The sequence below is a fragment of the Molothrus ater genome, chromosome 1 (genome assembly GCF_012460135.2).
Source record: "Molothrus ater isolate BHLD 08-10-18 breed brown headed cowbird chromosome 1, BPBGC_Mater_1.1, whole genome shotgun sequence".
NCBI lineage: Eukaryota > Metazoa > Chordata > Aves > Passeriformes > Icteridae > Molothrus > Molothrus ater.
The window spans coordinates 87,019,238-87,035,330 of record NC_050478.2 but is presented as its reverse complement, the minus strand read 5'-3'; the positions used below and the strand labels follow the sequence as shown (position 1 = coordinate 87,035,330).

The following is a 16,093-nucleotide window of genomic DNA, read 5'->3' as shown; positions in this document are numbered from 1 at the left end:
GAACACTTCTGACAGTGGAGGAGCCTGGGCTCCTACACAGTCATTCCCAAAGAATGTTAAAAATATTTGTGGGAGAGTACAAGCTTGTGAAATCGATTTTCTGAGCTGCTGTCTGCTTATTTAAAACAAAAATGATCTTACAGCAGTTCTATGTGTTTCCTTTTCATATCAGTGTTAAGCTTATCATATAAACACATGTTTGCTATGTAATGTAAGTTTAAAATATCCATTATAAAACTCAATGCAAAGAGAATGTGGCTTGGATGCTTGTTGGCATACAGAGAGATATCCTGTCTTATTCTTTTTTGTACTGCAATACACTTGTAGCGTTATAGATATCTAGGGCTTTGAAGGATCTATTGTAAGCATGTCAAAGACTTCTAGAATTTGGTTTTGGCATTATTAGATCACAAAAACTGAGGAATGAGTCCCACAAACTTTCATTAAACAATGAAAGTTATTGTTTTTCCTGTTTTGGAGTTGAAATTAAACTAGCATTAATACACTCTGCATATTTATTCTTTCAATCAGAAAAAAAAAATCTTCACTGTTATCATGTCTATAGAAAAATGCATTCAAAACACAGCTTAGACACTGAATAGTCACCACTGTGTGCTGCTTGTGCAGGCAAAGAGAAGAGTGTGCCTTGCACAAGATCCTGATGGATGGTGGAGTTTGCTGAGTCAGGAGTGCTGTGTCCTGACCAGCACCTCACCTCCCCAGGGACCTGGGGAGTCCAGGACTAACTATGGCACCAGTGTTCCACTGGGCAGTTTTGCACGTGGGGCAAGAGCATTCCCACAGCAAGTGGTAACTTGTGCAGCAGCCAGTTCTAGTGCCACCACTACAGGACTGCTGATGGAGTGTGGAAGTGAAGGCTGTGTAACTAGGGGCTAGGTACAGCTGAGACTGAACTTGGAGTCCAGATTACAACCTAGCAAGAGTTTAAGGCTGGGACAAAGACTCAGAAGTGGGAAGACAGTAGCTTGTCATAAGAAAGAAGACAGAAAGAAAGAATAAGCAGAAAACCCTCTGCCCCTTTGCCCCTAGACTTAGTTTCAGGAGGTCATGGTCATTCTTATGCTGGAGTGTTGGCATGTACCTGTCAGCCATTCCCCCAGCAAGAGTCCCAACTTTCTTAGAGTCTCCTTCTTCTAAAGTATGACAATGTTCTGTTGCTCTCAAGTATTCTTTTGGTGTCTCATGGTGCTAAGTTCAGTGTTCTAATGTAGAAGGTCTTGCCTTGCTGAAGGCCATCTGGGTGTCAGAATGCCAATGGAGAGTGGAACTCCTGCTTCTTACCTTTTTTTTAAACACTGGAAAATTAGTACTTTCTTCATACTAATTAATATAAATACTGTAATCACTAGGAAAGGTAGAAGAATATTTAGGCTGTAAAATGAAGCACTCAAAAACTGTCATGGTTAAGAGTTACACAGTGATTTGACTGGATCCTGTTACACATGTTCACAGATGAACACGTAACAAGCAATGTATTTTACAAGCAAGTTTGAGTCCAACTTTATTTATGTTGGCAGTTAATTAAATACAAACATTTATGTCTTCATTTCCACAGTGCCACAGAACCCTGAAAAGTCATCACAACAGCAGCACTTGCTGGGTATTTTAGCTTCATTTTACAGATGGGACAACTTCATAGCCAAGTGGCAAGCACATCTGGTAAGGCAGGTTAAGACATTTGGATATCTTGTTACCTTTTCCTTAAATCAAAAGACAGTTTCTTCTGAGCCAGGGTAGTACATAAAATATACAGGGTGGAGATGAAATCCTGTCTTTACAGAAATTAATATAAATTATAGTACATGAGACATTTTAGTACAGATACATATCCTTACAGGTCTAAGTTATTCTGTTCACCAAACTAAGTTGCTAACAAATTGGGAAACTAACAAATATCAGCATTTGTGAAAATTAAATCCATATGTTCTTCAAATGCCTGTATCATCAACTACTTCCAGATGTAAAAATCCATGGGTAGTTTTAAAAAATCTCAGTCCCACGGTCAGTTTCCACCATGATACTCCAAATGAGCACTGTTCACAAGCAATATGCAAGAATATTTAGTCTGTTCAGGAAACAATACTTGTTGCTTTCCTTAGAGCCAGGTATCCTGTAACCACATCTGAAGGGAGCATCCGAATATAGGCAAATTCTTCAATAGTACTAAATCTTAGCTTGCTCTGTGGGTCTGTGTAATTTGCCTGAAAAAGAAACAATGGTAGAGATATGATTCAAATAAAATTTCTAATCATAATAGCAAAATAAGTAACTTAATCACAAGACCACAAAGCAGTGAGTTTCTCTTCCTAACAACAGCACTGCTGTTCTACCATGTGGCCACAAGTCTTTTTTTCTTTCTTCTCATGTGAGGACTTATGAGAAGTTAACAGACCCCCTACAAAATCAGATTAGAAATGCATTAAACATAACAGACGGCTGAAGTAAGCTTCCTATAAAACACAGTGCAAAAGAAATTCCTCAACTCTCTAAACTCACCCTAGCAACTCTGTGCCTTGTGCAGTCTCTCTCAAGGCAGCTCTCCAAAGAGTCAGGCTGTTGCCAATAAATTACCCACAAAGAGGCTGAATTATGGGTGCTCTGATAGCTTTGGACTGCCTTTCTCTTGCTGCATACAACTTAGCTTTTAATTTACTTTAAAGTGGTTGTTAAAGCTAGGGAGTCTCAGCTTATGGTTCTGTGACTGAACTGATAAGAGATTTGAACCCAGCATTGTGGTTTGCTCCAGATGCCTGCTTTCAGGATAGCAGCCTGGCCAGCTCACCCTGGGCTACGCTCGTATCCTCTGCTATATTTGGACCCTGGGTGCCTGGGAGTGGTGCCAGTTTCCTTCTATCCTCTCCCTTTCCTTGTTGCTACAGAAACCTGGAGCTTGGCTGAGCTCAGGGGTAGGCCAGGAGGCTGCACTGGGGGAAGGCGGGCATCAGGGCATTGCCTCTCCACACTCAGCCTCCAGGACAATCCCTGCCTCTTCAGCACTGGATAACCAAGTGCCTGCCAAGGCTCCAAAAGTGTCTTCTGTGCCTTTCTTTAGCACGAGATGGTGGCAGGCTGCAAGGCACAGGCAGTTGAGATCCTCAAGGCATTGATACTAAAAATAGGAAAGGCCAGAAAGAGCTGGAGTAGTCCCCCATGCCACACAGTTATAGTGCAGAGCTCTCTACATTTTTATGTTGGAAGGCACCTGTTGACCATGGTAACAGTCCAGCCAATCATTTGGTCTGATATGACTTGGAAAATTTAGTGTTACTTGTAGCTTTGTTTTCTTTACAAAGAAATGCTGCCAGGTTAATTAAATGTAGTCAGCTAACAGTTCAAGCCATCAATTAAGTTTCAAACAAATGGCAAAGTTAGAACATTAGGAGGTATAAATTTATACAGCAGGTATAAATTTACTTTTATTTCACTCTTTACATCTGGCCTCATGTAAGAAAAAGCTCAGCAATTAGACTGCTTTTCAAATGTGCATAATTCTGTAATAGAGTAACTAAGCAATATCTGCAATTTGTATTGTGCACTGATCTAGGTTAAAAATATTATGGCAGCTCTTGACTGTTCTGGTATTATGTATTGGGCTGTACTGTTTGCAGACACTCATGTATCATAACCAGCCATTCATGCCATGGCTTCAGCTTGAAAACAAACTTTACCAATACTCCAGCAATAATTAGAGATTAGAATATAAAATTAAGATGAATTTGCAAAGAAAAATCTCTGTCATGTTTAAAAACTAAATCAAAGGCCATGGAGACATGCTCTTAAAGTACAATAAACTAGGTATCTCAATCTGTTTCTATAGTAACAGGTCTGATCCATTTTCAGAAAAGGAAGAGAAATGGTAACATTTGAAGGTTTGGGCTTCTTGTTTTTTTGGTTTTTTTTTTAATCTGCTTTACAATAAATTACTCTGTTTTGAATGTTAAAATATCTAAATATTCATTTTGCAAGTTTGGAAATAATAGGTTTATTTTGCAGTGTCAATACAGCATATAATAGCTTTAGAATTCTAGGCTGCCTTACAAATATAAATTGGCTGCTCTGCTGAGACCATTGGTAAATTTAATTCCATTTGTGCTACACACAGAAAGAGAAGGGATCAGTAGAATTTAATTGTGGCATCTAATATGAGAGCAAGTATGCTGATTGAGAATGTTTTAATACACTTCTCTTTTTGTACCTAGCAGACAATTTAATTCTTCCCTAAATGGGTAATGCTAAGGAATACTTTCCCCCCCCACAAGGGGAATCCAGCATTCCCACAGAAAATATATTCTTACACAAATGCTTTTATATTTTACACAGAAAATACAGGGGCATTTTTCTAATACCACATTTCTACAATATTCTATTGTCCCACATATGCTCCTACTAGGACATGATCTTGAAAGCATATTTAGTGCTTCTTATGAAACATTTCTAGCCTAGCAATTTAAAGGGCACACTGTCTCAGCTATTTTAATAACAAAGGGGTTTTTTAAATGTGGTAATTTTATCATAGTCTGGAGAAACCTTGCAGGCCAGGTAAAATAGGAAACTCGACTCACAGTGCAATTAGGGGATGGAAAATAAAGGGGAAAAAGTGGAAAGAGAAGAAAAGAAAACAAAAGCAGCACTGAATGGATTTGTATAGAGAGTATCTATACTAAGCTAGAATAGTTAGAGTACTTAAATCACTGATGTAACAGAGTTGCTGGTAAAGAAAAGCTGAGGAACTGAGAGAATTTCCTAAGGTTTAACTGACCTTTCACTGGTAGGGATGTGGTCTCCACTCTCATCTATATCCTGCACCATCAGCTCACTATAGGTGCAATGACTCATTAGTTTTGAAATACATCAAAAGTTAGTGCTGGAAAGCATTATCTGGTTCCTTGGAGATGGGGCAGGAGTCTGTCTGGCTGGAGGGAATTACCTTCCCTGGGTTTGTGAGCATTCTCTTCCATTTGCTGTCTGCCAGTTCATGTGTGAGGGAAATGTTGCTTTTCCACTCCCTCTTGAACACCAACAGTTACCAACCTTTATCTGAGCAACTCACTGCCTTTCCAAACCACATTCAGAGGCACAGGCTGGACACATGCCACCTCATAGATGCCTCATTTAAATGTGTTACTTAAAAAATAAAGTCTAAGAAAATATATGCTACCAAATCAAGATCAAATGCTTGGAGGTGCAGGATTACAGTTGGAGCTATAGCTATTCTTTGATGCCTTACACTAAATATTCGCTATAAGGCAGCCCTTAGTTAAGTGCTCACCCATTTTCTGTTCTAATGAGGACTTTTTGCCTAATTCAGTGCACAGAATGCAGGGTGGTATGCTAACCTGCATAACAAATATGTACCTTTAAGGACATCTCCAGGAGGTGATATCAAGCCTGTGAAGGTGCTACTAGGGCTAGTGCCCTATGGGTGAGAAGCAGATTAAACTGAGGGAAGTGACACAGAAATTCTGTGCAAGGCTCTTTGATATTACAAAGTTCTCATTAGTGTATCTATTTAGTGTAACCATTACTTAAGCATTTTTTTTCCAAAATCCAACATTCCCATTCATTTCAATTGTAAGAAATGCACAGACTTCTGCAAAATAAATCACTGGTTAAAAGGTGAAAAGTGAAAAGATATGCTGTAACTAATACCTGTGTTGTTGTAAGTAAAATTATTCATGAAACATAGGAACAGTTTCAACAGGAGATGCAAAACTTTTGCTGGGCAGAATTCAATGACTTTACTCCTGTTTTGTGTCAACAGCTACCTTGGGGAATTCAGGCACCAAATTGTAACTACCAAGACTTTCTGGAGTATGTGCAAACTGTATCTAAGTCAAATGTGGTTTGGTGTTTTTTCCCTTTCTCTCTTTCTTTAACAAAAACACGTAAAAGAGTCCATCTGTGACACACAGGCTATACATCTGCCAAACTTCAACTTCCAGCTCTGAAGCATAGACGTATCTGAAATTCTCAACAGTCTATGCCAAGTGTCTGTTTCAGGCTGATTTGTTTGAGGCAAAGTTTGAGAGCAGTGATAACAAGGTTGGGGTTTTTTTTTTAACCTGGTGGAAAAGAGGACAAACAATAAAATTTTGCCCAATCTTATTATTTAAAATTGCTGAGCCATCTTTTTAAAACTTCCTCTACAAGATACAATGAAATAAATCCACATCAGGCAAACAGCATGGAAAGTTTCAGTCAGTGTGGGTATACCTTGGCAAAGAAGTCAACAGTAATGGAGACTGTGGACTACCAGCTTTCCCTGCAGCTATTTTAAGAATTAGAAATCATGGGCACCAATGTAAATTCTACAGGTGAGAAAGAGGTGTCAGAGGAGTTACTTGGCAGGACAAGGTATTTAGTCTGTCCTGACATCTGTTAACAACCTAAGGATTTTGTGATGTAGTGACAAGTATTTGGGGTTTGGTCATAAATCACTGGATAATTATTAAGCCCAATTCTGAATAGGAACTTCAGCATATACATCTTTTACAAAACAAGGCACCAGCACTATTTCATTGTGGAAGGTGAGATATCAATTTTGAGGGAAAAAAAAAAATACTTACCGGAAGTCCTGAGATGTCTGAGTATTTCTTAGCAGGTTTAAAAGAAGGAGGAGCATCAATATTAAAATCTAGAGAGAAACAAAGGCATAAACTCAGTGTCTCACATATATATGTATATATATATATATATTCTATAACATAAACTTACTGTCTGAGGTTTCTATTAACTAGCAACACTAAGGCAAAGAAATATGAAGCAGAATCACCTCTACAACATTTACCCTGTGTTAGCATGTAAATCACAACCTGATCCTGCTCATCTATTAATAGAGTTCAGCAAGCAGAACTGCCCTCTCCAGAAGGAAAATGCCAGAGACATTTGAAATGTGTCTATTTCTTCCAAGTCTTAATGAATTCCCTTGCAGTCAGTCACATGCAAAGAATAACCATTATCAAATGCATACTGTATGTTAAGACTGTGAAACATTGCTCAAGATTGCAGCTCTGAAATACTATAATCCAGAAAAGCAAAGTAATCTTTTAAATCAGTTAAATCTTTAAGCATGTACCACTTTAAGCCCAGTCAATGACCTAGAAAATTGTCTGAATGTTTAAACTGAGGGTTGGAAATTGCTGTTCTTTGGTGCCCTTTAGATAGCAATTATCATTCATAAACATTTTTTAAGATACAGTTGGTATGCTTAAGTAGTTAAATCCTCAATTTTGGATGTTTACAAAAATATCTTGTACCTGAATGATTTCTTTCCTCTTTCCTGATCTCCCTTGCAATTCATTCAGATGCTGTGTTCAATTCAAACACTCCATCCATATCAAATTTCTAACCCATCATCTCATAATTCAAAAGACCCTAATGCCACAGACAACTGGTTTTAAATATGAAGCTGAATTTCTTTTCCTTCCTTCTTATAAAAAATACTGCAAATTTCTGGTTGCAAACAGAGCAGAGTAGAAATAGCAACATCAGCAGATTGTCAGTTACAATGGCCAGGAACACACAGTAGTCTGCATTTTTCTGTAACAGTTGCGTCTAAAACACTTCAAAAAACGGCAAGCTATTTTTGGATAAAGCACCAAGTCTGACAAAAAGCGAATGCATATTCTCAGTTTTGAAATGCCTCCACTTGCCTAAATAAAATCTGAGGATTGCATTCTGCTGGCAGCTACGTTCAATAGTATCCTACTTTATAAGCAGACTTGAAGAGTATCTAGATTAAGACCACTGCTGTAACTCTGCTCCTGTGGATGTAACCAGCTAGGACTGCTAATCAGCACTGCTAATAGTGTAGTTTCAGCTGTGATGCACTAAAGAGAGGATGTAGGATTTAAATCTCCCAAGAATCTAGGATAAGGAGCTGGATAGGAAGCTTGGGCTGAGGTCTAAGCTACTGCAGGTATGTGGCTTAGCAGAAACTATTTGAAAAGTACTCAAATATAGCTAATCAAGTAGCAGCCACCCACCGAAAGACCTCTGGACTGTACAAAGGAAGAGGTGCCTAACCAGTGAAAAGGTGACAAAAATCTCTTGGGAATAAGGGTTTGTGACTTGGTTTGGATAAATATTTTTTCCTTATTAAACTCTCCCCCCAGATGTATTTGAACTTCGCCATGATACTTCAAATTATTTGCTTCTCCCCACTTTCCACTTCGGGCTGATGAGTGCAGTTGGAGCAATCTTAAATGTACCACTGGACCCTGTCCAAGCAGGATACTGCATGCACTGATGAAATAATTTAGGTTAGTTTTAAAGAAAGTTATTTGTGTGGATTCTATTATTTATAAATACATGCAAAGAGTCTAAGCAGCTTACAGCTAGGATCATTTAGTTGCCATGGCAATGCCCTTTCAGAAGCAAGAATTTGTTTTAGGTTCTTCCATGTTCTGTTCTTCTTGCCAGCTGCTGCTCCACCAATGCCGGAGTGCTAGAATTAAAAATATGGTGTTTAGAGAAAAAAATAAAGAATACTCTTTCAGAGCATGACACTTCTATTTCATAGTCTTTCTGATATGTCTCATCTTGTTGTGAACCATTTGTTATTCTCACTTATTTCATCAGCAGGCTACTATACTGTACACTCTAATCTTGGTTGCAAGCAAAAACAAAGCTTTTTGGACTGTGTCAAAGCTTCTATGTTTCCCATTAACTGAAGGAAATTAAAATCTGTTTTTTACATGGAAATAGAAAATCAATGTGGTTAGGCTTAGCCTGAGATTACAGGATTCTGTATGTACTTCCCATCATATTAGAAGTTATTACTATGAAGTTGTTTCTAAAATTGTGATTATACAGCTAAATTTTCTCTCTCCTTTTTATGGCAAATTACAGGTGCAGCTCTTTTACAAACTATCCATGACTGCAGAAAACACAACTGATCTTGCAAAATGTAATGAATACTGAGAAACTTTCTGGAAATTTTATTTTTCTATCAAAGGCTAGAAGACAGAATAATAGAAAAAGAATAATAAATAGAATGTTGGCTGCCAAGACAATTTTGCATTTTGAAAGGAACACTAATGGAAGGCTTGCCACAGGTACTATAATGGCAGCTGCAGTTATCAAATGCGATTGCTACAGAGTAATTTATTTATGTCCCTCCAGAGACAGAAGCTGCACAACATACTGTACTACTTCTAAATGATCAAAGGACACAGATTTACAGCTTAACTTCAGAAAAAGAAATGTTCTTACAATTGAGAAGTTGCTATTTCTGTTAATAATTACTACTTGCCCCATGAGTCTCATTGAAACTCAGCGAAGTTCTGTAAACACACTTTTGCTTTGAATGTTTATAAATTAACCACTTAAATTGATGAGGATGACAGGAGGAAGGATTCAATGAGAAAGGGTTTTTTGTAGACATAAGATATATTCAGAAAAGATGCTCACAAGCTGATGCTATAATGGGTTTTGGTGATGGATATCTGATTTAAAAGACAGAAGCAAATATTTGCTCTGAGGGTGACACCTTAGTCATCTAAAGATCATTGCATAATAGAGACTGCTACAGCATGAGAGGAAACTACACGTACTTCCACACCACTAATTCAAATTCATTGCATGAATTTTCCCCCAAATCACTGCAAAATGATTTTTTGTTCAGTACTCTCAAAGCCAACCTGTTTTTATATGAACTTATGCCTCCTGAAAATGGGGCTGAGCATCACCTCACACACCTACAATGAAAAGGCAACAACTGCCAAGCACATATGAACCAAACGAAGTTCAGAGAAAGCTGGAGCTAGGACAGGTGGAGCTACTGCTTTACAGCAGCTATTGCTTTACGCAAGTGTCAGAAAGTCTTTTTCCCCTCACCCTTTGCCAAAGGATGTAAATTCCAATCAGAAAGTTTAGGAAAAGGTAATTTCTTCCTCCTTCTCTTCTCTCAAGTCTATCCTCTGCAGTGAGCTAATGGTTCAAACTTGGGCATACATATGAGAGAGAGACACTATTTGATTTATTTTCTTCCTTTTAAGGCAAATTAGGCTGGAAAGATGCAAAAATCCATCCAAATTGTTACTGCCAGGTCATACCAATGAAATGCTGATTAACACGCAATGCATTTCTTCTCAAATTAGTTACTGTATTGGAGGGGACAATTTCATGGTTCTTATTATAACTGCCTATTATTTCTGCAGCGGTTGCCAAAGACCCTGTACATTCATTATTATTTTAAGCATGCAGACATTAGTGTTGCCTCTTAGGAAATGGTGACATCCCTCTAAGAACTGAAGGATCAGCTCAGGGCTTCATAGATATTTAAATCCTATGTGGAAGCTACATGGGATGCCTCTGGGCACAAAAGGAGCTTTTGCAATAAGCCCCATTTCTCAAAGATGCTGGTGCTTGCTGGAGGATTAGTGAGCAAAGTATAGGGTCGTTTGAATGCCCCTCTCTTGACTGAAGTTGTCTGCAAAGCAGATGTAGAGCAACTCACATGTCAGAGATTAATTTCATAGCCCCTGCCAAACCTGTGCTTAGTGAGCTGTGCGTTGCCTGATTACTCATTATGTGCTGTGGGATATTGTATCTTGTTCATGCAGAGTGAAATCTGGGACAAAATCCTTCTTTCTAAGTACTGGCTTAGGACCAGCAGTCTGAGAGGTTTGCTTGTCTAGAAAGCATTTGTACAGTGTGCCAATGAGTTGGCCTTGGCACAGCAAGATAAAAAGATATCAAAAACAAACCCAGCATTACTAATTTAATCTTCTTCACCTTCTCTCCTAGTTTAACCCTCAGAGTGATAGGAGCCTGCATTTCATCAGCTGTCAGTGTTTACATGACTGCATGCTGGCAGGTCAGACTTCTAGGGGGCACAGAGCATTTTGCTTCTAAATCTAGCCATGATTGGAAGAAGACACCACAAATCTGTTAAGAGTTTCAGGGACCAGAAGAAGAGCAAAATGCCATTTGCTAATGACTCTCTGGCTAATTTCTAGCTCAACTACTTTGCAGCCTCCCTTGACTTGGAACTGGAACATGGGATTCATACATTCATAGTATTATTGTTCCTTCTAGCTATGGTAGTTTGTGAGATACTATATCATAAAACTTCCACACTTACCTATACCTAACAGGTTTCCTCACCCTGTTCCAGAATTTAATAGAACAGTTCTGCCTCTGGACCAATGCCATTCTCATGCTATAATACAGTGTGTACTTTAGACCATGGTGTTACATGGATTGAGGTTAATTTCTTAAAAATTGTCAACCTTTTATTTGGCTATTAAGCTTATTTTCTTAATATTTACACTAGGAACATGGTTAAATAGAATCCTATTTAAGTATTTTATGGGAAAAGTTTGAAATTTCAAATTGTTCAAAGAATATACTTACGACGAAGTTTGGGTCTTTGAATGGTAATGGCTTGGCAGCAGTTTCTGATCCTGTGCTGGAGTCTGTGTTCAGAAGTTTATTTTCACTCACAGCCTCTCCACCTGCACTCTGCAGAAAAAAATAGTCTTAGTGCTTGTTACTCTGAGCAAGTTTAACTAGAGATGGAGGCATCTGCTGCCTTTTTGCTCTCCTATCTCTTTTGCATCTAAAGATGTTGTATGCCAAGAGTGGGGAAGCATGAAACAGAGTATTTCTCAATCAATTTACAACTGACACACAAAAGGGAGGAGAGGAATAGAATGGCCAAAGCCCACTGAGTAAAACTGCATGGGGTTTACTGCAGTATTAATAAAAGCCACCTCATCTCACTTGATAAAGTGCAAGACAGAGTATGTGCAACCGAAAACAGCAGAAATGTACACTTTTTTAGAATGTTCTGTATAAAGTATTAACAGGAATATATAAAATTTATAAAAAGGCTTTTCATCAACTTTCTAAAGAAAAATGAATTAATAATTTTATTCTTCATCCTTGGTGCCAGCTGTGCTTGAACGAGGACGGAGAAAAAGTATTTTATTATATATTATTTTTATATGCAAGCTTCACAAAATCTACATTGGTGCTAGTTAGTATTTTCTAGGTTTTCTTTATGGTTTGTTTACTTATTTAGCAGGAAGAGCAGTCAGAAAAGATGTGTGTGACTGGAAAGCTAAAAAAGTCGTGTGGCAGTCTAAGCAATTTCTGATAATTCTGCACGGCTGAGTTTATGGGTTTTTAAAAATTTGTTAGTGACCTGTAAGGCTCCACATTACCAGAATTAGCCCATGCTACACACATAAATATTTATTTGAAATCCTCATCTACCCCAAAGTCGGTGCAAATTTTGCCACTGAGTTTGGTAGTTTAGTCAGTAGGAATTCATACCTTGTTTTTTTTTTACTTGGAATAAAAGCTTGGCTAAAAGCTAAGTCAGTATTTACTGAGTGGATGGTTAAAATGTTCTTTCATGTTATGTTTAGACAGATAATACTTAGGGGAAAAAATGCTTTCCTGTAAAAACCTTTTGTGTTGATACAATACTCATTTAAGTATGAAAAAAAGGACTGCTATTATTTGTGGCTTATTGGAAGCACCTCTACAAACTGGGCTATAGAGCAAAGGCCATGATTCAGCATATCTTTCTCCATGTGACTACAAGGGAAGTGTTTTTACTCTTAATACATGCAGAAGTAATTACAGGATTAGGGACTAGGCAAGTTGAACTCTTAGGGGAAATACTCCAGTCATTCTATACTGCCTGTTTTCAACATAGCAAAGAGAGGTCTCAAATATTTGAAGTATAAAATAAAAAAGCAATGTTTCTAGTGCCTTACTAAAATAAAAATATGAATAGAAATAATCTGTTTTCAATCTGTAAGTTCATATTACAGGAGATAAGGCAATAATAACATCAGCAGAAGAAACACATGAAGTCTGTAGCTTAAACTTGATTCTTCCATTGAGGACAGAAAACATTAAAAGGCAGTGACTGTCAGAGAAACAGAACAAATGCAGATGGATGTTTAGAAACATGCACATTATATGGCAGTGAGCAGAGAAAATATCTTCATCAATCCTGAGTAAAGTGGCTTTATACACTGAGTTCCTAGGTTTCAAAGTATATTCTTGTACATGCATGCTTCCAGCACTTCAGATTTCAGCAGCAAACATTAGTCAGCTTTGAGAAAGACAAAACTTGAAATACAAGATTATTTTTCATGAATTCATTATCTCTGATACTGCTCATTATCAGTGTAAATTCTCTTAAGTAGAAGAATCAGCACTCAGATTTATTCTTCAAAGCATTCTTGCCTTTTCTTTGGTACCATCTGGTTGGTTTTAAACCCAGTTCTACAGATAATTACTTTATCGCTTTTGCCCCTTCAGTGATCTTCTCCTAAGTATTCTGGTTTCTATGAAACAGGCTTTGAGTAGTATTTCAACAATAACTCAAAATAGTAGCTAGTACTTTGAGACTCAGCAAATAAAAATAGTTAAATAGTAAAGGGGAAGAAACTTATACATATAGTCTGTAATTTCTGCAGCTGGATATACTTACATATTACCCTCACTGTCTTCAGTGGTTTCTTCTGTGTGGATTCAGTGCTAATCTTGCTGGTGCAGTGGGAAGGAAAGTAAGGAATTGTTCCTGGCAGGACAATTCCTGAATGTAAATATTATATGTAGTTTCTTTTCCGTACCAGCTCCTAAGGGATTTCAGGTATTAGAGCTGCTAAGAGTCAGGCTAGTTCTCATTACAGGACAGATGTTGATTTTGTTGGTGCCAGTATCCCTTGCATGGTGGCAGAGGCAGCACAATCTAGAGCAGCAACTGCTGCTTTTTGGGTTTGTTGCCCATCAAAGCATCAGGTTCATGGGATCACCCACGTCACCCTCCAGTGCCAGTGAGACATAATGTCAGTAGTAGCCTCTGGATCTATCATGGACAATTTGAGAGCAGCAGTTTCCTGTCCAAGGCAAAGGGTGCAGGGCTGTAAAGCAGTTTTCATATCACTGAGGTATGCAGCTGATACCATGATTTCAGAGCCCTGTGACAGACTGGGAAGCAAATAAGACTGAGTATTATGATTCCAGTTAAATGCTGGGAACTGAGATAAAGACATACTGCAGAGGCATGCCAGTTCCCTCACTCAGCACTGCTTGTACAAAAACTCTGATTTTTAGCAACAGGACCATGGCAGAGAGATGCTCAGCTAATGTGCTTCTCTTTCTGGAAAAACATTAAAGAGTTGAGCAGAAGCACTGCTTCCCGAATAATGTGCTATTGCACAGAGGCGTGAACTCTGGCAGTACAGAGCTTTGAAAAGCTCGTCCCGTGCAGCCTGCAGAAGTCTCAGCTGATATCCTTTGCAGCTTTATAGCCACAAATTGCAAGTGCCAATAAAATCTACAAATCTCTCTGGCCTATGTTTTAAACATCAGGATTTAAAGCACAGGAAACTTCATGTAATTTTTCAGGTTTGTTTTCTGAAAGTTTTTTAATGGCAGGGGATATGGATCTACCTTTGTTCTGCAAAACACATATTTCCTGAAAGTGAATAATACAGTGATAATACAAACTGCTATTTACGGCCTGAAAAGAGATTCCTCAGTGAACAATTACTGCACTGTAAAGGTAATATTTAACTTTTAATATCAGTTGAACAAATCTCTCCCAAATGTGCTTGTTCTCTTGGTCGTTTAGATTAGAAGACAGTTCATCCTTCCCTGTCATGTGCCGGGACAAACAAACAGGAAGAATTCAAATGCCCTTTGTAGTCCTGCGAAGTGACGGTGGTGGCGTGAGCACAGTGAGGAAGTGTCTGTCACCAGGGAACACGCTCTGCTCAATGTGTGCTGTAACCCCCAGTCACGTGTGGGGCAGCTTCCCCTTCCTGCCCAGTCCACAGCCCATCCCCAGCACATTTTCCCTACCGAGCCACTCTCTTAGCTAACTCCCTCATCCCCAAACTCCTGGGATAATCCCAAATGCTTTGCTGTGGGGCTGAAAAGAAGGTGAAACCATGGGCTGAAATGCTCAAAAGCGTCTTTAAAGTTTCTTTTAAACTGATCTTGTAAACAATCTTTATGGGAAATTCAATATACACTTCAAGGAGAGAGCAGCTTTTAACGTGTACTTTATAACTAAATTGTGTCTTTTAAATGGTAGTTTATGTAACTAGGGCTACAGGGAATTTGTGCTACATTAGTCACTAAGCAGTATGTTTTTCTCCATAGTCTGTTGAAGATCATAGCAACAAAGATTTTAGAGTGGCTTTACATTTACAGGCTACACCTGCATGGAAAAATGAAGATGTGACATCAGTACAGCTGAACATGCTTATGCTAGTTTTACCTCAAATAAGGATAAAAACACTGCAGTAAAGACTGCAGCTAAGTCATCAGTAACTATCAGTAACTTATCCTCTCCCAGCACCTCCTTCTGTGGCTATTAATCCCCACTGAAGTCCACGTTGCCACTTCTCATGTTACCCCTCTCTGTTCTTCTCCTCCTCCTCCCAGTATCCCCAGGCACTGAACTACCTTGACTGGAATGGCATGTATTAAAAGTCATAAGCAGCAGGTCAAATACTTCTTACAGGAGCACTTGTGCAATTTTATTCCCTCTGTAAAGTTGTGTTTATGTGCTGCAGCTGAATTTTAACTACAACCACAGTATGGCAAGTTGGCAACCTCTATCCCTCCTGAGACAGACGAGAAAAATAGTGAAGGGATGAGCTTCTATTTTGCAGTTCTTTTCACAGGACCATCTATCGAGTATTCAGAGCATCCCTGCTGGGTGGGACAATGCCCTCCCTGTTGTGTTCTAGGACTGGGTGACAGTCACTCAAGGGAGGAAGATGGCAGAGAACTTGGTAGCAAAAATTTGAGAGAGACTGAAAACCTGCAGCAAAACACTTGGGAGTCCTAATAAGTTTGTTTTACGAGCAGCCAAGTCTGGGGAAGAGACCTGAGCTAAGCTTTGCTACCTTTCCACTGGTTTCTTTAGAGTAAAGCCAAACCCCAGGAATGAGCCTAGTTTGGACCCTGCTGTATATGCTGTCTGTACTGGGAGGAAACACACTGGGAGGCTGGCTATTCACATACTACTTTCAGTATTAGGCTTTGGTAGATCTATTAATGTTTTGTGTATATTTTGTTCCAAATTCCCTAC

At 38.7% G+C, this 16,093-nt stretch overlaps 1 protein-coding gene across 1 annotated transcript in view; it reads right to left on the bottom strand.

Moving 5' to 3' along the window:
• Positions 1-1,494: 1,494 nt before the first annotated feature.
• INO80C (INO80 complex subunit C) overlaps positions 1,495-16,093 on the bottom strand; it is a 30,272-nt gene continuing 15,673 nt past the window's right edge. The window contains exons 2-5 of the mRNA XM_036378630.2: positions 11,380-11,487; positions 8,356-8,467; positions 6,588-6,655; positions 1,495-2,222 (exon numbers count right to left, since the gene is read on the bottom strand). Of these exons, the coding sequence (XP_036234523.1) occupies positions 2,091-2,222; positions 6,588-6,655; positions 8,356-8,467; positions 11,380-11,487 (420 nt within the window). The 3' untranslated portion in view covers positions 1,495-2,090. The remainder of the gene's footprint in view (positions 2,223-6,587; positions 6,656-8,355; positions 8,468-11,379; positions 11,488-16,093) is intronic.